Source organism: Macrobrachium nipponense, chromosome 28 (assembly GCF_015104395.2).
Source record: "Macrobrachium nipponense isolate FS-2020 chromosome 28, ASM1510439v2, whole genome shotgun sequence".
Taxonomy (NCBI): Eukaryota; Metazoa; Arthropoda; class Malacostraca; order Decapoda; family Palaemonidae; genus Macrobrachium; species Macrobrachium nipponense.
In genome coordinates this window covers 1,567,651-1,592,435 of record NC_087217.1, presented here as the reverse complement: position 1 = coordinate 1,592,435, position 24,785 = coordinate 1,567,651, and the positions used below count along the sequence as shown (strand labels likewise).

Below are 24,785 nucleotides of genomic sequence, written 5' to 3'. Positions count from 1 at the left end.
CGTGAACAGCTAAAGTTTTTGGTCAGTCCTTCCTCTGCTTCCACACTTAACGATTGGTCTTTATTCATATTTTTAACTGTGTTTGTTTTATTGTACCTGTATTGTGTTTTTTAATATTTGTGACTTAATGTTATTGTTCTAATTAGGTATTATTACTTTGTAGCTTGAAAATTAGGCCTGCTGGTTGGCTTTGAAACGTTGCATCCTAATAAATATGAGTTTTTGACCTGTTGGTGTGCTTCCCATGCCTTCATTGTATTGTTGGGTTTTGGGAACTTCTGCCTGTCTTCTGTATATGTGTATGCTAGTATATATATATTATATAATATATATATATATATAATCATGATAAATATATAAATATATAATATATAATATATGTTATATAAATGAAACAGGCGCTGGTGCTCAAAACAACCCAACCTACAATTGGTCTGGCTCATGGAATACAATATAAATTATATATATATATATATTAGTATATATATAGATATATCTAATATATATATATATATATATATAATTTATACTTGTGTCTATCCATGGAGCCAGACCTCTGTCTCTGTGTGTGAGTTTATACATATGAAAGACAAATAGTTCTTCGAATGCACGTCTTGTGGCATCGCTTTCTTTCACATTATCAGATTCATTCCAGACTTTCAACAATTCATAATGCACGATACGCACTCTTTCGAGATCAAAGGCACTCAACGCAACTTTTAATTAACGAAATCCGGCCAGTAAAGTCTTCATCAAACATCAAGCTTCTTAGCGAAAATATACTTACTATATTTTTTGGAGCAATTTTACCGAGGAATAATATCCTCAAAAGTAATGTTTAAAAATATACTCCCATATACATATAATATATATATATTATATATATGATATATATATATATTTAGTATACTATTTATATATATATTATTTATATATATATTATGTATAATTCATAATATATATATATATTATATAATATTATATACATACATACACACACACACACACACACACATATATATATATATATATATATATATATATATATAATATATATATATATATATATATATATATATATATATATATATGTAATATATATATATATATATATATATATATATATATATATATATATATATATCTCCACTTCAATCTGAGGTTACATGATGTGGCAAGACATCGGTGTCACTCGCACACTCTTACCCTCACTTTCTCTCAGTCCTTTGTGCATGAAGGGACCAAGAGACAATAAAATCAAGTCACAGTGAAAAGACAACGCCAGCTAATGGAACTCGTCTGGACCAAGAAAGGACAAGAATATACAGTACAAAGCAAAGCAAGCACATCACAGAATCTGGCAATTTTTTTTTTTTTTTGTAGAGAGAGATAGATGAAGATAACGAGGACGAGAGAGAGAGAGAGAGAGGAAGAGAGAGAGAGAGGAGAGAGAGATCGGCCTTTAGGTCAGTACTACTGTCACGATTTTTACCTCAATTTGCAGTGATCAATACAGTTTACATAATACAATCCTACGAGTAACGTAATCGAGTCTACAAGATTCTCTATTTTTAATCTACTTCCTATGTCTTGTGAATATAATATTGCAGTGAAACTATGTTTTATAGAAATACTTTGGTTTGTCTTCCTTTATGTTCACATAAAAGTGATAATTACGTAAGCAAGGTATAAATGGTAGTATTCAAGGTACAATTCTTGTCTGAAATAAGAAGTTTCTACATAAACTTATACTAAATCGTCGCTGGTGAAATATTCAATAAATATCATATTAGAAAGAATATGCTGCAGTAATTGCTTTTCAGAACATTTTCATTTACTAGAAGATTCAAGAAAGAAATTTACTTGCAAAATTAACGATGATATTAATTTTGGGCTGAAGTGCTCCTTGGTTGCCACTGGAAAATCTGCGGAAATAACGGATTATGATATTGATAACTCATGAAAATCTGTGGAACTGATTATGATAATGATAACTATATCGTAAAAAAAAGGAATCACCGTTGAAAATGATGAAGTGGAAGCCTGAGATCAAATTCGCAAGTTAAAACCCGAGATTGAAATACCAGAGTGAAACCATTTGCGACTGATGAATTATAAAACTTTGTCTGCTAGAATAATTCAGGACTTAAGTGTTGTGAAATTTCATGCATGAGCTGTTTAAAAAAAAAATCAGATATGATACCTGCAGATATTCGACTATGAAACTGAAGTATTAGTGTTGAATTTGACGCAATGCATGAAAAATAAGTATTAAACAAATATTATACAAAATCATATGGGTAACGGCACTTTAATCAATTCTACAATAATTTACGTTCAAGAAATTTGCAATACCTTACACTGGAAAATTTTAATAATGAAATATAACGTTCTGATTTCAACTAATTCACTGGGACCAATACTTTACGGAATATGACTGTACCTTGAATATTTCAACCTATAATTCATAAATGACCTCCTGTTACGTAATTGCTTAATTAAATTACGATATCCTCTACATTACAACATTAACTAATTTACGAATGGGAAGCTATAATATAAATGGTATATTACAGTATTCACACTGAGTAATAATTCTGTAATTCTGTTTACATAGCGTCTGTAGGATCGAGAGATTAGACGATGTTCAACAAATATCAACCGTTAATCAAATAAACGAACTCCACCTATGAAGTTGTAAAATTTGAATACGCAGTATTACATCTTAACAAAGTCATTTGAATTTTATAACTGAATCTTCAGGTCCAGGGAACTCTAGTCCCCAAAGCCATTAATTAGCCAGAATCCTTCATTCTGAAGAAAAAAAATATTAGTAATTATTCCAGATGCTTTCAAGAGATTAATATTTCTTGAGCCGTAAAAAAATATAATAGAAACGAGAACGAGAAACGGAAATACTTAAGGTTTCTTTGACATTTTATCTAGCCAGCACCAAAGAAACTGAGAGAAAATAAAAAGGACCAAAGCCTAACAAAGTATATATACCAACCTCTCAAATTATTTACATCTGGGAGATATAATAGGCAGTCTTTCTTCCGTGTAATACACACGTAACCAATTATGCACTGAAACACTTCTCATACGAGGTGTGTTGCGAACATACCTCATACGTAATAACAGTAATAAATTTTGGTTGTTCTTCATTAAATAATTGTCTTAATTCACCTCTTGTCGACATCGCGCTTTGTAAATAAATCAAAAAGGGACGCAGTCTTCAAATAAACCTATTCACAATCACATAGCCTATGCATCCATTTGAAACATGACAGCTACTAACTAGTAAGATCAATAGGTCAGCTTCACATCGAGAGCGCTCCGCTGACTAATAAAGAAAAAACCATTCACAACGAATACCATAAAATTAGCTCCATAAAATCCAGACAATCAATCACGTGGGCATCGTTCTTGCATAATAATAAATGAAATATGCAAATGGTAAAATCCCAAATGAGTTTCAATATTCAGAATTATATTTCCATTTCCGTCAGTTGATTTCAACCGTGGACAAATGGACTTTACCGTAGGGGATTCCTGCCCGAGGATTTGGAACATTTTTGACATGGACCCTTAATGAAGTTTAATTTTAGCTTGCCGGTATTCATTGCTTTACCCATCGTTTTCCATTAGTCTGTGTATCCGTCACATAAATTTTAAAGCGCTCATCCAGTTTTCGTTGATACAATTTTTTTTCACAGAATTTAGTTTCCATCTGAAGTATGTTAACTGATAGTCACAAATACAAAAAAAACTCTTTCACAAGACTATTTCATATGAACCCTGAAATTCGATACCTTTCTTAACAGTATGAATGTTTCAATCCTGAACGAAGTAAAAATGAAAATTTAGATTCTAAATATGAATTACGTTGAAAGAACGCACGTAAACAAAAACACACACACACACACTATATATATATATATATATATATATATATATATATATATATATATATATATATATATCTATATATATATCTATATATATGATATATATATATATATATATATAATATATATATATATATATATATATATATATATATATATATATATATATATATATATATATATATATATGGGATTAAGAGATAAACACCACCAAAGTTAAGGTTACATCAGGATCCATAATGCTGCAGTCCTAACTACCAAACTGAAGATGATACTTGAGAATTATCTTATAGTTCTGTATAAGTGCCAGAATCTATTATAAGTGAAACTAAATCTTCATTTAATTTTAATTGCTAAGGATAAAAGTACTGATATATTTTCATAGCCCAATAAAATAATTTTTTAATCAGCTGAAAATAAACCCCTTTTTCAGGACAAGAGTCAGCAGACTATAAACTCGAGAAGGCACGAAAGGGGAATGGGTCTGCAGAAAGAGAGAAGTTATACGAAAAGGTAATAATTAACTAAATACGAGGGAACAGAAAATGAAACGGATACACCCAAATAGAGAAGACGTCAGCATAAAGCAGGAATGAATTAGCACCTTGGAGATCAGAAGTTTCCAAATCTGTGCTAAGGAAACTATTCCACATATTAGTTGAAGCCAAGATAAAACGCCTAGTAAACTGAGTTGTAATAAACCCGTTACTGAAAAATGACTGCAGCCTGCTTAGTGTTCAGAGCAAAGACAGATAGGTCAGGCAACGAAAGTGCACAGGATGTTTGTTGTTGTTGTGCATTTTAAGCAAGAAACTCACTTTAAGTCTAAGGCACAAGTCAACAATAGAGTTGGCAAAATAAACTTGAAAGGTGACATAGTTCTCGACAAGAGCTGGAGATGAGTCTGCACCTGAAGACTAATCTGAGGAACAGTCCTCAAACAAAGGAGTTCAAAAAAAACTTAGATAAAATATCTTCATCACGGAAAATTCGAAAGCATTTCCGTATGATACCAACTTTCTGAGAAACAGGAAGCAATATTATGTATATGTTTTGCAAAAGTCAATTTCTTATCAAAAGTCACATATAAAATCTTAATCTCTCTAACGTTTACAACACTACCATTTCAATGTAAATCTGGATTCAAATGTAAAAGTGTTCTGGATCGACCATCATTCTTTAGAGTTTTAGAAGGATTAAATTTCATGCCCAAAGCCTACTCCACTCATGAGGATAAGACAGATCTCTATTCAAGGACTCTGCAACCACAGACTTAAGGGGCGGCGAAGGAACAACAACATGGAGAAGGAACAATAGCAAGAACAGCATCAGCATATGTAATCGGCATATGCAATACTACCTTGTGGAACATCTGAAATGATATTACTCTACTGGCCATCAACATAACTACTCTGGGTCCTACGTATTAAAAGTTCATTTAAAATATAAATTATGAAAGACCTACCAACTCCTAATAACCTAAGCTTGTAGATAAGCGTTTCATGATTCACAAGGTCAAAGGCTGCTCTATACTCTAAACCAACCATGCTTGCCTCTGATCTCCCTCAAGAGCACTCTAAATGACAGTATATACTGACAAGAAAGCACCGCAAGTACTAAGACCTTTATGAAACTCAAACTGCTGCTGGTAGCAGGTCATTATCTACAACAACCCTACCAAGACTTTGAGAGAAGATCTTCTCAAAGAGCCTTAGATAAAACTGAGACAATTAAAATCAGCCTATATTCTGAGGGGCATGAGGTCGGGCTTAGTCCCTTAAAGTAATGCAGTAATGTTTCCCTTCCTCCTAACTGAGGGACAACTTGAAAACACGACTGAGGCAACACCAAGGACTCACTATCCTATTTCCTCAGAGAAATTTGAGACATAACTTGTGCCTTCTGTTTAGAACAATATACAGCAGTTTCACCAGCCCCTACAAGGGAAGGCATGCTAGAATCAACTCTTAAAGAGTGATGACTTTAGGGTAGACCGCCATTTACGCTAATAACCACACAATGGTAAAATGCACTCCACTTCTATATATTTTAATTTACACTATGGATCTAAATGATCACTTTCAATTATGTACTAATCACATATAGTAAAAAAAATCAGCCATTCAAATTTTGTACATGCTACAAGTTTGCACTATATTTAATCTTAATTACCCTAATTCAACATATTATATATATATATATATATATATATATATATATATATATATATATATATATATATTTATATATATATACCTTGTGATTTGACAGTAATGGCAATCCTCTTATACCAACAGGGTTAGATTTCGATTCCTGGATAAGGCAGATAACGGTGGGTACATTCTGTTATATCTATGGATCTACTGACCTACGAAGTAAATTAGTTCTACTTTAATGAGCCACATCTACAATGGAGAAGGGCAGTGAACTAACAATATCATCCCAAAAAACTTTCTGAAACTTGTCAGGGTCGCATCACAAGGGGACACAGATTTTAAGCACTATTAGGGGAGAAAGATGTAAGGTACAAAAAGAATGCTTTGCGTGTCCGTGTGCATGTGTGATACGGTATGTGTTAACTAGCAAAATAAGTATAAAAACGCATGATTAAGATAAATGGTAAAATGGTTCCTGAAAGAGGAGGGGGATGGAGGAAATGATAGGTTGGGTGAAAAGGTGTCCAATTTGGTAATGTGAGTATGATGAAAGAAATGAAGGCCCTAAATGCGTTGAATTGACGTTGTGAATGAGATGTGCAGGGTGGTTCAACCTCCAGTTGCTGAACTTGATCCTTTCTCTGGAGCTACATACTATTAGGGAAAAATGACTTAATTAATGATGAAAGAATATTAGGTACATTACCTTTGTCTGTCTGTAATGTTCGTACATATTGATACGAATAGATAAGTAAATGCTGATAATATATAATCTTATCTATTCAACGAGGAAATGTATGAACACAGACATCTCTCCAACTCTGTCACACCAAGTCACGGCATAAGCTATTCAGTCAAATTGCTACAAAATTAATAAATCCAACCAACAAAGGAAAGTATTTTGTGATGCACCAGATTCAATTATTTGGGTTTTATTTCATGCTTCCATTGCCGAAGTTTGTAAGAGTCCCGAGGAATCTCAATCTCTCAACCAAGTTTTCAGGCACCGAGGTACTCTGAGTTACGGTGTTGACAGCACACGCAAATAATCTGAGTGCAATCAATTTGGACAATGTTGACATAGGTATTATTCAAACGCACTATTCAAAGTGAGGATGAAGCGCCTCGGTGGCGTGGTTGGTATGGTGTTTGCGTCCCACCTCGGTGGTCGCGGATTCGATTCTCGGCCATTCCATTGATGAGTGAAAGATGTGTATTTCTGGTGATAGAAGTTCACTCTCGACGTGGTTCGGAAGTCACGTAAAGCCGTTGGTCCCATTGCTGAATAACCACTGGTTCCATGCAACGTAAAAACACCATACAAACAAACAAACAAACAAAGTGAGGATGTCAAACAAGAGAAATTTTCTCGACAAAGCCATTAAAATGATTTTTTTTTTCCTAGTATCACAACTACTTAGGTCACTAACGCCACACGCAGGCATTAAAATAACATATACTACACAAACTTTGTCATCTGGTTACCTAAGACCAACAGTGGTACACGTAATTGAATAACTGAACGCTGGGATGATCATAGCTTAGATTTCAAGCTAAACCTCCACTGGTTATTTCTTTGAAATTCACTTTCCATTAACCAGAGAAACCCAATTATAGAGTCGCAACTCTATATTTTCCGATATCTTAAAATAAAATACACTAACCTCTCTCTCTCTCTCTCTCTCTCTCACACACACACACACACACACACACACACATAGATACGCAAAATATTTTCTGCAGTAAATCTCATTTTTTGCTGGGTAATTTCATATACGTAATCAGAGAGAATGACAACCACCATTTGTGAAGATGATAAAGATACATCCAGGAGACATTCATGCTGTGTAAATCAATTACCCCTCTGCAAGAGAGTGCAATGAGCGCCGAGGTTCTCATTACTCATCTCGAATTGATTTATGGTCAGGCACGACAAGTTATCTGCCGGGCAGACGTGGTCGACTCGTCTCAGCATCTCTGGAATTAAGTCTCCATTGGGACAATTGCTTCTCGAATTTGGTCTGAAAACACTGAACGGTTTATACGATAAAGCTTAGTCAGATGAGTAAATGTAAATTTAATTATTTTGATACGATATAGCTTAGTCAGATGAGTAAATGTAAACTTAATTATTTTGATACGATATAGCTTAGTCAGATGAGTAAATGTAAACTTAATTATTTTGATACGATATAGCTTAGTCAGATGAGTAAATGTAAACTTAATTATTTTGATACGATATAGCTTTGTCAGATGAGTAAATGTAAACTTAATTATTTTGATACGATATGCTTTGCAGATGAGTAAATGTAAACTTAATTATTTTTGATACGATATGAGTGTCAAATGATAAATGTAACTTAATTATTTTGATACGATATGCTTAGTCAGATGAGTAAATGTAAACTTAATTATTTTGATACGATATAGCTTAGTCAGATGAGTAAATGTAACTTTAATTATTTCTAAGACGAAATAAGATCATTCTGTATTAAAAAATACTTTAAAAAGTAGCAATTTCTATCTTTGTGACTTCACAGGCTCTGATTTATTAATGATACCCCGAAAAATTAAATATCATTGCAGTTTACAAAGAGGAAAAAGTAGTATATTTTCTTCGCAATTCTATTCCACCGGGTTCATAAGTTTCCACTCCTCAGCCATAAACGCTCGCAACAAATAATAAAGTCACGGGAATCCAATTTGCAAATTGAACTTTTGCAAAATGCCAGTTCGCGCGCTCTTAACAACTGCTAATGGCGGCAATACCATTTCAGTCCGTAAACAGGGATTGCATTGGTAATTCAGATCCCCTCTAAAAGACCTCGTGCTCATGATAATATCAATCCTATCACATCAACGAAGCAATTACTTAAGTGGACAAGAATTCCACAGATGGAGCTCGTAAAAGGTAAATGATCTCTCTCTCTCTCTCTCTCTCTCTCTCTCTCTCTCTCTCTCTCTCTCTCTCTCTCGTCTCTTCTCTCTCAACGTATGATGCAAGCACATATCAGGGGAGCAAAGTTTGTATATAAGATTACAATAACCACAATAAAATTGTGTGCTGCGAAGGAATTACAATTGCACATATGAATTACGGATACGTAAACTATTAAATGATTAGTAGCTGTAAATAAACCGGACGACAATAAAGACAAAATAAGTTGAATGGAAAAAGCGCACATAAGGAAAAGAGCATTATAATCGTTACAGTAATAAAAAAAAAACTTTAAAAAGGAAAAACAACCTCATGTTTTGAGAATGCTATCAGTAATAATCAGTGCTATGTTCTACTCGGTTGCATAAAAAATACTTTTAACCTATTTTCAAACATACTGTATACAAAATTTAGCAGCACGAGAAAAACTGAATACATACTAGTCGTTTCGAAATTCATGCCCTATTTTAAGGTATTCAAATATGCATAGTACCAATAGAATAAACATTGCAGATTTACACATTTTAAACCGAAAAAGCTAAGGGAAATATTCAAAGTATATTACACACATACCGAGTATGCGACTGACTAGAAGATTCTTTGTGAGTGCGTTATATACATACATACATGCATGCATACATACATACATCTATATATGTATATATATATATATATATATATATATATATATATATATCACAGATAGATATATTTTAATAGGCTAAATAATTCTTTTTTAGGCCAAATGGTCAAAGTCGGCCGTTTATCACTGTTATTAACCGAATCCCTAAATTGCAAATCCAATCCGACGGTGAAGAAACTTTTCAGTCACTAGGCTTTTAAACAAGTCCCACCGTCTTTCCAAGGGCCAGAATTGTGACAAGCGATATTTTACTTCGTTCATAAGCTGTGCGATTACTATTTTCCTGCTAATATTATTTGTACTGCAGTCTCAACTGTCAAAGCTGAATGCATTGTACTTTACTAAGTACGATCACAAAACATGGATCAAACCAATAAGTTGAAAATGGTATTGAAAAATGTCCAGGCAGTGCCTCATGTAAGGCTCTGTGGCTGGATCTTGGATAAGACTCCATCAAAACATTATAATTTACCGCAAGAAAAGTTTAGCCGAAGTCCTTTCATCATTCTTTTTAGGCAAATGGCGTCAAGTCTGGGGCCCGTTTATCACTGTTATTAAACCGAATCCCTAAATTAGGGCAATCCAATCCGCGGAGAAACCTTTTCAGTCACTAGGTTCTTTTACAAGGTCCCGTCTTTCCAAGGGCAGAATTGTGGACAACGCGATATTTTACTTCGTTTCATAATGCTGTGCGATTATATTTCCACCCACCTGCTATATTATTTACTGCAGTCTCACTGTCAAGCTGAATGGCATGTACTTTACTAGTACGAATCAAAAACAGGATCAAACCAAGAAGAAATTGAAAAATGGACTGGAAAATGGTCCAGGCAGTGGCCTCAATGTAAGGCATCTGTGGCGCGCCGATTTCTATGGAGATACTTCATCAAAACATTATAATTTACCAAGACAGTTTAGCGAAGTCCTTTCATCAAAAATTCTTTTAGGACAAATTGGTTCAAGTCGGCCGTTAATTTCACCTGTTGAATTAAACGAATCATAAATTGCAATTCCAATCCGACCGGAAGAACTTTTCCAGTTTCAATAGGGCTTTTACAAGTCCCGTCTTTCAAAGGGCCAGAATTGTGACAAACGCTATATTTTACTTCGTTCATAAGCGTGCGATTACTTATTTCCTGCTATATTATTTACGCAGTCTCATGTCAAGCTGATGCAGGTACTTTACTAGTAAGATCACCAAAACAGGATCAAAACCAAGAAGTGAAAATGATGAAAATGTCCAGGCAGTGCCTATGTAAGGCTCTGTGGTGGCATCTGAGAGGATCATCAAAACATTATAATTGACCAAGAAAAGTTAGCGAAGTCATTTCATCTGTGGATGGATGGATGTATGAGATGTAGGGCTAAGGCCCGTGACTAGGACCTAAAGGGTCATTCAGCCCCATCATGAGGTATGATTATGAGCAATGGTTGTGTGTGTATTATATATGGGAGTACAAACTTAATGAAAACTGAAGAGATAAATTTTTTTTTTTATGTATATATATATATATATATATAGTATATATATATGTATATATATATATACATATATATATATATATATATATATATATATATATACTATATATATACATCGAGCTACAAATGTCCTTTAATATCTAATTCACTCTACCTCGGAATTAATATATTTTCATATATGCATAACCGAAGGGGAATTTTATTAGCCTCTTGCAGTGGTGATGTAGGTAAAAGCTTCACTGACGTTCCTGGATTTGTATTTGTAATAAAATCACGGTAATGTGATAGACTTTATATATATATATATATATATATATATATATATATATATATATATATATATATATCATACATATATATATATATATATATATATATATATCTATATATAGTAAAAATATGGATGATGCCAGTTCTCAAAATATTTAAATTTATATCAAAATGCTAAAAATCTATATCTTATTAAATAAATAAATTTCTTTTAAAAACGTTAATAAACCTTCAACGTCCGTATCATTATCTAAAATCTTTGCTATGGGCTTGTCTGCAAGCCCATGCTTACGCCACACAGCAGCCTTTCATGTGTGTGGGAGTTGTCCAACCATGTAAGAACAGTTGTAATGGTAGGCATGGCAGTGGGCATACTTACAGACAGACTAACGAATTTAGGAGCAACTATATTCCTCGCAACTTTGTTTGTAGGGTGATTAAAAACAGAAAGGGACCCAAAGAAGCCAAAAAGGGCAAATAATGTAGAATATGAAAGGAGTAATATGGTGTTTAACAAAGACTAGACAGTTATTATTTGCTGGGAAAACTTTTAACCCTATATATGGCCACGGAATAACCCGTATAAAAGCCACCAACTTTCCAAAGACAATTTACTGCAATTATGATCTTAGTGAACTCTACAGAATCTATACATAGTACTTGCTTGCTTTCTGTACTGTTAATAAACAATTTTCTTATAAAAGATAGATACAATCTTGGTTTTTCGTAATTTAATTTTTTTCCAGTTTACAGGTTCCATCCAATTTCTAATGAATATATTCATATCACTTTCCTGTATGACGATGACATAGTTGAAAAAAAAAGACTATTAAAATACTGCAAAACTACAATGCCATAAAATAAATTCCAGTTGTGTGAAAATTCGTCAAGCATCGAGTAGAAAATTCAAAGTAATACAAAGAAACCAATGCTTTTAAGCAGGCTTGTTTGTACAAGTAAAAATAAAATCACCTGGCAGTCAGCAAATACTGTTGTAACGGAAAGTGGTTCATAGATCGTAGTAGATTCAAGCAAGAGTACAGATATCGATGGGACAAAAGCTATGATAATAACTAACCACTAGGTATTTGCTTCAAATTTACGAGTCTTTGAAACGGATTCAAAAGAAACAGTTGTACATAATTTTACATTTCTATATGAGAAGAATCCTAAACCGGAATGGAAACGGAGGAAGGTATACTCAGATACAGTTGTATACTCAGATCATAACTTATTGAAAACACAAGTTTTTGAAATGAGACAACATATAGTTTGCAAGAACCACTTTTGTGAACTAACGACACACGAGACTGAGAGCAAAAGACAATTTGTGATTATCCCAACAATATTTCAGTTTAAATTACAAGTCTTTTTTCAAGTCCATGCTCTATGTCTGAATTTTCAAAATTTCCTAAAAGAATAACACATTATTTTATGAGCGCTAATGAACAGACAGGAAGCCACGTTCTAACAGCAGTTCGGCTCTTTGCTCTCAACGATAACGGACTTTTGATGTGCCATCAAAAGCTAAGCCTGCCGTTACCGACTATGGTAAATCCTTATCCCTACATTCCACATAAAACTCAAAAATATATTATGGGTTCACCGCTTTTGTTTGTTTTTCAGAACTTTTCAGTCGCATCTTCTAGTTACATGCTATAACTTTCACAAACTTACCTATTCCAAAGCTTTTCCCGGATAAGTCACTCAATGAAACCAGCTGATAGTTACCAATTAGAAACGGATGAGACATCGTTAGTGAAGAGAGCGATTAAAAGCTAATCACTCGATCGACTGTCCTTTTGCAATCACTGAGGGAGACAATGGCTATAAAATTGATTCAATTTACTGTGTGAATTTTTCTACTTCATTATTTTTTACAATTTTGCTCATATCATTATAACTCTAATCTTCTAAAATTTACAAAAATAATATAAGATAAAAGTTCAGTTTTACTCCCGTGTAAATCATCGCTGAAACAATGTACAAGTGCGCAAACATTGTACCTGTGTTTTATACAAGATATACATTTTGCTGTTGCATGAAAACATTGAGTTACACAATCTCCTTGCTGAGTTTTACCTGGCTATCCATCAATTATGCAAGTTCTTTTGTACGTTGCATGAAAGTGGTGACAAAGCAGACAATCCAATAAAAACGTGAAAACAAGAACAAAGCATAAGGGACAGGTCAAATGAACGAGGCGCAGCACAAAGCCATAATCTGTGATCTATAAGAAAAACCAAATATAGGAGTAGAACTTTTAAAAATGAAACGCATTGCAACTGACGAGAGAGAGAGAGAGAGAGAGAGAGAGAGAGAGAGAGACGAGAGGATGAGGATGAGAGAGAGAGAGAGAGAGAGATTTCTGTGTAAGTATAGGGAACGTTAATAAAATTAAATTCACAAGGCGGCCTATCAGAATGTCTTGTCGACATCTAATCATAAATTCTTGAATTCCATTAGACAATCCACTGGCTACAAATGGCCTTTCACAACTGTAATCTCTCAACGAGTTACTTGCCGAGGTGAAGTAATACTGATGAATGAGGCGCTACTCATGAAACAGATTACAAACTTTGTCATACTGATCACTTTCTACAAATGAATTCATATCATTCTGAATAAGTTTGGAGGTTTTTATTTTTCAAGTCTGGCAAGCCTTCATAAAAACTTCTATTTACTCTAAGCAACTTGAAGGCCTTAGTTGAAGCCACCTGACACAGTGACAGTACATCCTCCAACTGAAGGAGGTGCTTAATATGAAATCCAATAAAACGAATTAGATCTCATACAAGACTTTAAGAACACAAAGACATACTTTTAACCTTGACCTAGGTGGGACGAAACTATCTGTTAACCATGGTAATACATCTAAATTCATCCTAGTTTAAAGTTTAATCCTCAATCCGTACATATTATGATGGATAATAATAGTAATGATCAGGATGACGATTGAAGGGAATTGTGGAATAACATACATTTTAATCACTCAGGATCACTGTTTGTCTCGATCGTAAATTCTCTGACCCTTGGCATAACACTTCATACTTACCATATATCACCTTCTTTCTTCCCTCTACCCAGTGGACCATCGCGTCGACGCCTCAAGTATAAAACACTTTCAAAAAGGGCCAAATTAATTCTCAAAACTCTTACTACTTTCAGTAAGACCTAGAACCCGGATTCTTTACATAAGCCGATTAATGTCACTATTAACCTGTAACCTGTCCACGTAAGTATACGACTGTTAACTTTTATCAGCATCACACTCCAAAACAAAATTAATTGATACTGCATAGGAGTTTCGAAAGAAAATAAATAAATATATAAATAAATACAGGATAATGGTGAATTTATCATGGAACGAAAAATGATATGACAATAATCTGACATATGTAGTTATAGAAAGGGATTGCTTAAGAAACAAGGCGTGATCCGACCTCCAGCTTACAAGGAATGCGAGCAAGATTTTCCCCTCATGCATAAGTTGTAAACATTATATTCCTAACTTTTAACGTAAATTAAAATTTGCTACAATCTACGGTCAAATAGACCCTTGTTTCACCAACAAAAATTAAAATAGAAATGCTACAATTTATTAGAAGTAATTCTCCAGTACTGTTTAACACGGACATTTTTATTTTTTACATTTTCATTCTAATAAATAGAAAATAAATATCCTATCCTAAAATTCGTGTAGCTTTAACTTAACGCAAAACACCTTTTTCAGAACTTTATAGGCTCTTCCATAGACCTTTCTTAACTCCCCAACAAGAACAAAAAAAAACAACAACAACATAGTAGATTGTAGGCTTACGCCCTGAGTAAGCGAAATTAAAAATAACCTTAAGAGTAAATTCACTGACGAAGGCAAGAAATTTTTAGCAATAACTATCACCAAAAGAGCTACGTATAAAAATAAACTGCAGGTACACAGAAACAAGAGATAACAGTATCGTCGTTCACAGAATCCTAAATAGATTTTACAGTAAGCGACCGCTACACGCTGCTTATACTCCCTCCCTTTCGGGTTGCAGTAGGTTTCAGGTGACCGAGTATCTCGTAGCATATGACATTTTAGCTTTCACATGTGTTCCTTGAATAAACGATACCTGGATAGATGTTTCTCTAACGTCAAACTAATATCTAAAATTGCCAGTGGAAATAAAATAAACAAAATGTGGAACGGTTGTGAAACTCGACCTGTTTTGGAATCAAAGCAACATGCTGAAACAATGCAACTCATAAAAATATGTTTTGTAATCTAAAACGACACGCATAGACTCGCTTCATATCACTGTAAATACTAACGGTAAATTTATTAACGCGGACAACATGAACCCTTCAACCTAGTATATCTGAATATACTAGGAAATATTACATCGAGGAAATATTACATCGAGGCATGCGTAGGGATTCATATGGTATTTTCAGACCAATAATAGATAAAAAAAGAAAATTCAAAAGGTAGATAAAAGTAAATACTTTAACAGATGTAATCATTGACCTAGAAGTAAAATAATAATAATAATAATAATAATAATAATAATAATAATAATAATAATAATAATAATAATAATAATCTTTTCAGGAACAGAGAACGAGAAATATGTGATGAACTTATTCTTCAATACGTGTTTAGTCTCTTTTAAAATATGTAACTCAGAGAATCTCTCTCTCTCTCTCTCTCTCTCTCTCTCTCTCTCTATCTCTCTCTCTCTCTCTCTCTCTCTCTCTCTCTCTCTCTCTAATAAAGTCTACAACCAAACTACACGGTTATGTTGAAGTCGTAGTGAGTGATATAATTTCTCATAATACTACACTAAAATATTTCATCAGTTACCTTCATTTACATTATAAATATGTTTATATCTAACTTGAAATCAAGGACGCCTAACCACTTACAAAATACCAAATCAATTAGCATTCCGAAGGAAAGCCTCTGTCGATTGATAGAAATTAAAATTCGATCTTCCTCTCCCTTAGGAACCCCTAATATATACCACCAGTCAAAAACAAAATCAAACGACCATTCGCGAGAAGCATAAGAATTGGTTTGCGTATAATGTTATTCTAGTTACCTGGGTATGGTTCAGGCGTTCCGGGGAAATACTCCTGGTTCCTTCGGGCTGGAACTTCCAGAATATCCCATTCCACAGACATGTAGAATTCTCTGAGGTCTATTCCCAGTTGGACAATGTTGCTCCCTCTCTTCTGTTTAATGTGTTTCAGATCCACCTGTGGAGCGGAGGCCAAATTAGTCAAGAGGAACTTTATTCCATTGTCTTCCCTCGACGGGATGGAAATGAGACTGCTGGCAGCCAGTTTTGAAAAGAGCATCCGTGGTGTGCATATGAAAGAGAAAACACAAAGTTATTCAAGGATCTTGACACATTTACAGTAATAACACATTTTTACTGACAGCAATAAATTTGAGTTAGTTTCTTACGTCAGTTCCATTAGAAATTTTAGCAAAAATATTCAGTCACCATCACTCTAACAAAATACATTAAATAAACAAGTCTTTGTAGTTTCTTTCCGCCACATCAACATTTTCCAACGCTAGTGGCTATTTAAAGCCAAGTGAATGTAAATAGAGAAAATTTAAAGTGAAAACCAAACAAACTGAAATAAGCAAACAAAACAAAAATTGCTTTCATGCATAGAAAATAGGAAATATATGCATCCACAATCAGCAACAACGCAGTTTTCATTTTATTAGTATGTACAATCAATAATAAGAAATAGGTATAAATATCGAAAATTACATGTTTTAACCTACTACAAATCGACAAAGAGAATATGAAGGTGTCATTTTCAAACGGGTACAATTGTTCTTGATCATATTCATCAAGACAATCATCCAACTGCTTACCTCATCCTTGGGGTTCGTCAGGAAAGAGTGGATAATACATAAATAATGATTACTATCTGCAGGAGCTCTACAATTAAGAAACGTCTTATAATAATCACCCAAGACATAACCGTAGCACTGCAGACTTTACTTTAGTGTGAAACGCAGATGAAAATAAAACGCGCAGTAAGAAATAACACACGCCAATGTACACGAAATAAAAGACAACTTAAACTTCTAAACATATGAACGACCCTAAACCTGGGAACGGATGATCTACTTCAGTCAATCATAAGCTAAAGAGAGAGATCATCCAAATCATCGTCCCATAATAAAGACAAATAGGTACAAATAGGTAGACTGCCTTAGTGCCGCCTCTCCCTTCAAGTTTTTAATGAACGAATTTAAAAATAAATGAAATGTAATTTATACATCTCTTGATCAAATTAAAATAGGAAATTACATCCCGTCAAAATCATCCTCCCAAAATAAAGACAAATAAGTAGCCTGTCTTAGTGCCGCCTCTCCCTTCAAGTTTTCAAGGAATGAATCTATAAATAAATGAAATCTAATTTATGCATCTGTTGATCAAATTTAAAACAGGAAATTACATCCAGCATCATATATGGCAAAAACCCTCTGGTATTACCGCTAAACCTCAGCTTTCATATAAACATCCTTTACTGACGTGAGAAGCATGACCAAGGTTCATCTTTTTAATGAGGAACAGTTCAAGATATACAATTTAAATAGCAAATAATTAGTGAACACTAAAAGATAAAAAAAGAAATTCAAGGGAAAGCCCTGCTTCAACGTCAAATGACTAAAAAACAGTAAAGGGTGCCTCCCAAAGGATACAGTCTTCCACTTTCTTAATGATTTTTAGGAACGAGTTGCTAGCCCCAAACCAAACCCATGACCCCTGCAGAAAGTGGTACCCATTACTATCTGGGAAGCTTGGCAGGCGGGGAGCGAACCATGGACCTAACAAAACTTGCCTTAAAAACTTCTTTCAGTTTTCTTCTAAAGATTGAAAAAGAAACCCACAAAATCACTTTGTAACTTGTTTACTTCTAAGTATTTACATTTAGTTTTAGAAGTAAACAAGTTACAAAGGGATTTTGTGTGTTTCTTTTTCAAAACATGCCTTCTTTCATTTTAAAGGAGTGGAGCCAGAAAGTGTTGTTCATAAAGTTTTCAGCGAGCCTTTTGGGTTGAGACTGAGAGGAGCATCAAGGCACTTTTCAACCCTGGGTGCAATAACCAGTCATCTACCAACCTATGGGTAGGCTCCACTTTGGGGGGTGCCGATCGTAAAAAATATTTGCCAAAAATACACTAATCAAGACAGGCTAATGAAATTTTCAGGCATTATTAGCACTATAATAATGCATATTCCCTGTGAGTTTTATCATCCTACAGGGAAAATTAATGATTTTATGAAAAAAAATGTGAAAAAACAGAAATTTCCGGGCCCCTTGTACTGAAGGTTATTTGGTGATTGGTGAGAAACTACAGTCTTGAATAGAAATTCGGTCTGACAGAATGTTGGTATATCCACCTGGAACATGCACAAAAAAATTATCAAAATTGAACAGTAAATAAGCACGTAATAACAAAAAAAAGAGAAACAACTTCGTAAGTTCAGCGAAAGCCCCGCCGAAAAATCAGACTATAGCTAGGAAGAAATATTCAGGAAAAATTCAAATCTCGATTTAGGGACAAAACCTTTTGAGAGTTTGTAGTATTATATCACTTGATAGCCTAAAACATCTAAAAAATTATATTATTTCAGGACAATCAAGAAAAAAAACACCACCTTTTTTTTTTTTTTTTTTTTCCTTTTTTTTTTTTTTTTTTTTTTGGGGGGGGTTTTTTTTTTTGGGGGGGGGGTTTCTTTGATTGTCCTAAATAATATGATTTTTAGATGTTTTAGGCTATCAAGTGACATAATAACTACAAACTCTCAAAAGGTTTTGTCCCTAAATCGAGATTTGAATTTTTCCTGAATATTTCTTCCTAGCTATAGTCTGATTATTCGGCGGGGCTTTCGCTGAACTTACGAAGTTGTTGCTCTTTTTTTTGTTATTACGTGCTTATTTACTGTTCTATTTTGATAATGTTTTTTGTGCATGTTCCAGGTGGATATACCAACATTCTGTCAGACCGAATTTCTATTCAAGACTGTAGTTTCTCACCAATCACCAAATAACCTTCAGTACAAGGGGCCCGGAAATTTCCGTTTTTTCAAATTGTTTTTCATAAAATCATTAATTTTCCCTGTAGGATGATAAAAATCACAGAGAATATGCATTATTATAGTGCTAATAATGCCTGAAAATTTCATTAGCCTGTCTTGATTAGTGTATTTTTGGCAAATATTTTTTACGATTTTTTACAATCGGGACCCCCCCAAAGTGGAGACTACCCTTATTAACGCTACTTGTCCATCAAGCAGTAGTCGCCCGCGAGTCGACCCTGAGCCTCCACACACATACATACATATAATATATATATATATATATATATATATATATATATATATATATATATATATATATGTGTGTGTGTGTGTGTGTGTGTATGTATATATATATATAATATGAATAACTAGGAATATATTTGTGAATGAAACAGAAAGGAATACCAGTTATTTATCGATGTACATACACCCAAAAGGATAAAAAATGCACTGAAAGTGGATGTACACGTAAATAAAAAGAACGCAATCCTGGGGTTTTTGATAGAACAACCAACAGCTGGCAAGCCAATTTCATTCCTGTTGTAGCTCAGGCATCATACAATCCCAATTCATTTTTATCGTGGGAAGGGGAGACTAAAGACACCCTTGGTAAAAATAAAAAAAAAATAAAAAAAATTTTGTTTGTTGGAAACTGGTCCTCGGGTGTCAGTTCAATTCTAAACGTTAAAAGTACGTTTGTTTATACGCACGCATGCCTCAGACAAAGGCTAGAACGAAAGGTTAATTTGATGAGATGTCAAATCAAACTGACAATGGAATGTTTACCTACATGGGGTTTAATTCGTGCTAAAATTATGTAGAAAGTATTAAAGGACAAGCTGTTCTAAAAAAAAAAAATACAAAAATTGCGATTAACAGGAACGACTTCAACAATATAAATATAGGAAAAGGTAGTAGTGCATTACTTTGTTGATACCGACACTTCTAAAGTCATAAGTATCAATAGAAACGGACTTTTATGTTTATCAATACAAAACTGTAAAAAGCGTTCTAGTTCAAAACATACAAGATATAGTAAGTTATAAAGGGCGACATAAGGCTGACGTTGAGTGGCGAGTCACTCGCCTCTCCCTTTTTATTGCATTTTCAGTTCATTCTTTTCACTGAATACGTCTTACGGAACACGTTTTGCTAGTTTACAGATTAGATGTGTCATTTCAGCTTTAAATTAGTTAACGGTGTGTGTGTGTGTACATATATGCACATTTGTACACACATAAGCATATACATCTACACAAAATTCTCACCACATTCGAAAAAACTGCTGCATCGTGCGTGATACACTTACAATTTAAAAACTTCTATTACATTAGCAACTTCTAAAATATACACTTATTTCTTTTTATTACCAAGTGACAATTCTCACTGTTTAAACTTTGGTCATCTCTTGCACACACCATTTTGCCTATCTCACTTCACCTAGTTTGATTCACCTCTTCTGTCAACATGCCAACATCCATTCCATTTACACCCAGAATCCCATACTACCTACACCAACCACCGAACTTTAAATCTATTATCTTGGTTTCTATTGACACTCTATGATCTCAATCTAAAAATTCTTTACTCTCAATTTTCTTTCCTTGCAAATATTCACAATTTTTCGCTAGTTTCTACAAGGTCTACTTACAGTCATAGACAAACCACTACATACACACGTCACTCCATTCATAAAAATACCAAACTGCCCAGGAAATTTAAAAACTACCTTGACTCAAACCATCCCTTACACCATACTACTCACATACAACAAACATTTCACATCCATCATAATGATTAAATTATCTTTAAGGCAATAGTACATCAACACCATTTATATATTACTTCTGTAAATATCAATAGTTTTTCTGGACGCATTTATGCCAGGTGTTGCCTTTCCCATTTACCCTCAAACTTCTCACATAGCTGTTCTCTAACAAAACACTTGATCAACAGAAATTGTTTTGGTCTAGACCAACACTGTTAATCCTTCACCAATCCTCCAGCCATCTGTCTTACGTTCCCAAACAAATTCCTACCATATACTGTCCCTGGTGCACTTAAAGGACGTCAGGCTCTTGTAATTCTTAGTCCCCTCTGCTACTTTTAATTCTATATAGACAAACAATTATTTCTCTCGTCTATTCCTTTACTATCCTTTCATCAACCAGATATGCGTCACACACGCTCATTAGCCAATTGGTCACACTTTTACCACGCTCTTGCCGCACCTCACTTAACCACTTAATTGCCTTCATTATTATATCCCGAATTTTCAACGCCTGAGGTACTGGCTAATTTACACTAACCACTTCCATTGTAGCGTTAATTAGATCTGCCTCTTTTTCCTCATTTACTCTGCATTATATACCATACATTACAAAACATACATACATACAATATACATACCATATCCCACCAAACACATTATATATATTATACTATAATATATATAATATATATATATTTATATAATCTATATAGTAGTAATATATATCTATATATAATATTATATATAGTCTTGTACCGCGTGTGCGCACTTGCAGTTATGTATATATGTACACAGCACTCAATGAGTTCCAATTTCATGCCACATGTTTTCACTTTTTCCATTATTCTACAGCGCATTGTTCTTATTGTAAACTTATCTCTCTCTCTCTCTCTCTCTCTCTCTCTCTCTCTCTCTACACACACCACACACACACCACACACACACCACACACACACACACACACACATATATATATATATATATATATATATATATATATATATATATATATATATATATATATATATATAAAGAGAGAGAGAGAGAATGACAATACGCTGTTGTATAATGGAAAAATACAAGTTGATGAGATAACAAGTGAGGCTCTGTGGCACGCCAGTCATAATGACCGAGTGGCAGACCATGGTTTGTAAAAATGCCTCAATGAAGGGAAGTCTAGAGAATAACTGTTCCAATGTGTCAGATTAAAGACGATAATTGCAATTGTTAGAATTATATGAGCACAGCACAGGGAAGGTGACTTTTAGTATTCTATCTGAAAAAATAAGAGATGAACGAAGGATCAGTGCAGGAAGAGCAGAGTTGATTTACGGATGTGTTTATCAGTTCTATGCAGTCAAGAATGATTACGGCACAAATGATCGAGGTAAAGTTGAAGTTTACTGTAAAGGAACTGTACGGTATAAAATATACGGAGAGTGTAATAATAAGATTTTATGATGGAAAATGGCCCGAGCCACTATACTCAGTCAAGATCGTAACTGGTAACGTGGGTTTGAGAAAGGGGAGGTTACGTCTTCATGCAAGTTTAATATCTTTATGGAAGGGGTGATGTGAGAAATTCTATTAGGTCAGTAGTTGCTGGTGCAAAGTTGTGGTATATGAAAATTAGTCGTGAATGGGGTGTGGAGTGTTCGATATTCGCATATGAAATAACAGTACGGATAGGGGAGAAGCCGCAGACACCACTAAAGGAGTAAGAAATTTGTTTTTAAGAGATCAAATGTGTGCAAGATTATGGTTATGAGGATAATGGAAACCAGGAAGATGGAACACTAAATGTAAAGCATAATGGATGATAGGAGAATAAGAAAACATGTCAGTCACAGAACAGACGAAGGAAGCAAGTATAGGGTTTGTTCAGAGGGCTAGGGCAATCATGTATTGTCGACGGGAGCAGAGGTATAAATTTCGTGTGAGAGGGATGATGGACACACTTCCTTCAGGAAATTAAGTTAATACACTAAATACAAATGTAAGAACAAAAGATTAAAGCTTCCGAGATGAACCGTTTGCCATTATTTGTGGAGTAAAAAGTATCGGGTGAGAAATGCGGAGAAATGTAGAATTCGAAACAGGTTACATTGGGAGAAAAAAGGAAAAAGTAGTATGCTTTGCCTACGTTTTACCAACAGGAAGGAATGAAGGATGATAGTTTGGAGAAGAGTGTGTATCAGAGGTAGGAGGACAGAAAGACCTTGAAGGCGCTGGGAGTATGGCAAAGAGGAGGCTACCGGAAAGGAAACACCTTAAATCCAAGAAACTCGAGAGTGCTTCAGAGACAGAGGTAAATAGCTTAGCATATGCAGGGAGGTTCTACGTGTTGCTGGTGAGACGTTCGTGTAACTGTATCAAGGTTCTAATATTGAAAAGTTTTCTGCACCTGGGATGCATCCATGATTTAGTAATTAATGTATGATTGTTGTAGTGACTGCAGTCTTTTCCTCTGGAGTTATCCCCTATTTGATGAAACAGCTAAATTTTGACAAAAAGTTGTGCATGTCCTTACATCTATATGTATTTTTTATGTATATATGTATGTGTCAGTGTGCGAATGTGTATGTGCAATAATGAAGAAAAAAACTTGCATCTTTGTTATTTCAATGAAACGAGTCAACTCATCCTGAAGGATATGAAGGTCTGTCATTTCCTTGACGAAGGAGACGAGAAGATCAACAAGATCAGATCAGATATAAACATTTGCTCAGCTCAGCGTAAACAAGGCATATTCCTCGCTTCCCTTCCCAGGCCAGTATCAGCCTTAAGTACAGAAGACGCAGAGATGTTCTTTCTTTCCCTCCTTTAAAGTGTCTTTATCTTCCTGATAACGCTCTCTGGTAAAGCAAACGGAGAAATTATCTTTTCTTCGCAGACTGGTAGATACACATATTCTGGGATTTAGTTCATATTCATTTTTGTATGCAAAGCCCCGCCCCTCTCTCTCTCTCTCTCTCTCTCTCTCTCTCTCTCTCTCGTCTCTCTCTCATATATATATAGAATATATATATATATATAATATATGTTATATTTTATTAATATACTATAATATATATTATATTGCTACGTATATAGAACGCCTCGCCTTCCCAGCAGTGTTTTAGTTATATTTAATTATAAAAGTAGCAGCCATGCCGTCTCCTGAAGCTACTGTTGTTGGGAGAGTGGTTATGTCATAGGACTGATATTTCCGGTCTGACGGAAGCTTAGGGTAAGAGAGGCAGGTCACAAGAGTAGTTAGGCTTCGAGATGGATTTTAGGACTTCTACAATAAGACCTATTTTCCTTCCCAATTTGCTGGCGTTGTGTTTACCACCTTTCAGGCAATGCTCGAGGCGGTTTTTGGAAGCCCCGTGATTCGAAACCACCCAGTATCGCTCTCAGTCGGCTGCGAGACGTGATCTCGGAACAGAGGTCAAATTGCCAGCCTCCAAAATTAGGCCTACCCACGTCGTGCTGGTGGACACGAACCCCAGACCTGAACAGAGGTCGGACCGCAT

At 34.5% G+C, this 24,785-nt stretch overlaps 1 protein-coding gene across 7 annotated transcripts in view; it reads right to left on the bottom strand.

Moving 5' to 3' along the window:
* The window catches only part of LOC135201370 (acetylcholine receptor subunit beta-like 2), a 658,252-nt gene that overhangs the window by 68,890 nt on the left and 564,577 nt on the right, over positions 1-24,785 (bottom strand). For all 7 annotated transcript variants that reach the window (XR_010311516.1, XR_010311517.1, XR_010311518.1 and 4 more), the window contains exon 6: positions 16,482-16,638. Coding sequence is in view for 4 of the 7 variants with exons in the window: in XM_064230214.1 (XP_064086284.1) it covers positions 16,482-16,638 (157 nt within the window). In the remaining 3 variants the exon portion in view is untranslated. The remainder of the gene's footprint in view (positions 1-16,481; positions 16,639-24,785) is intronic.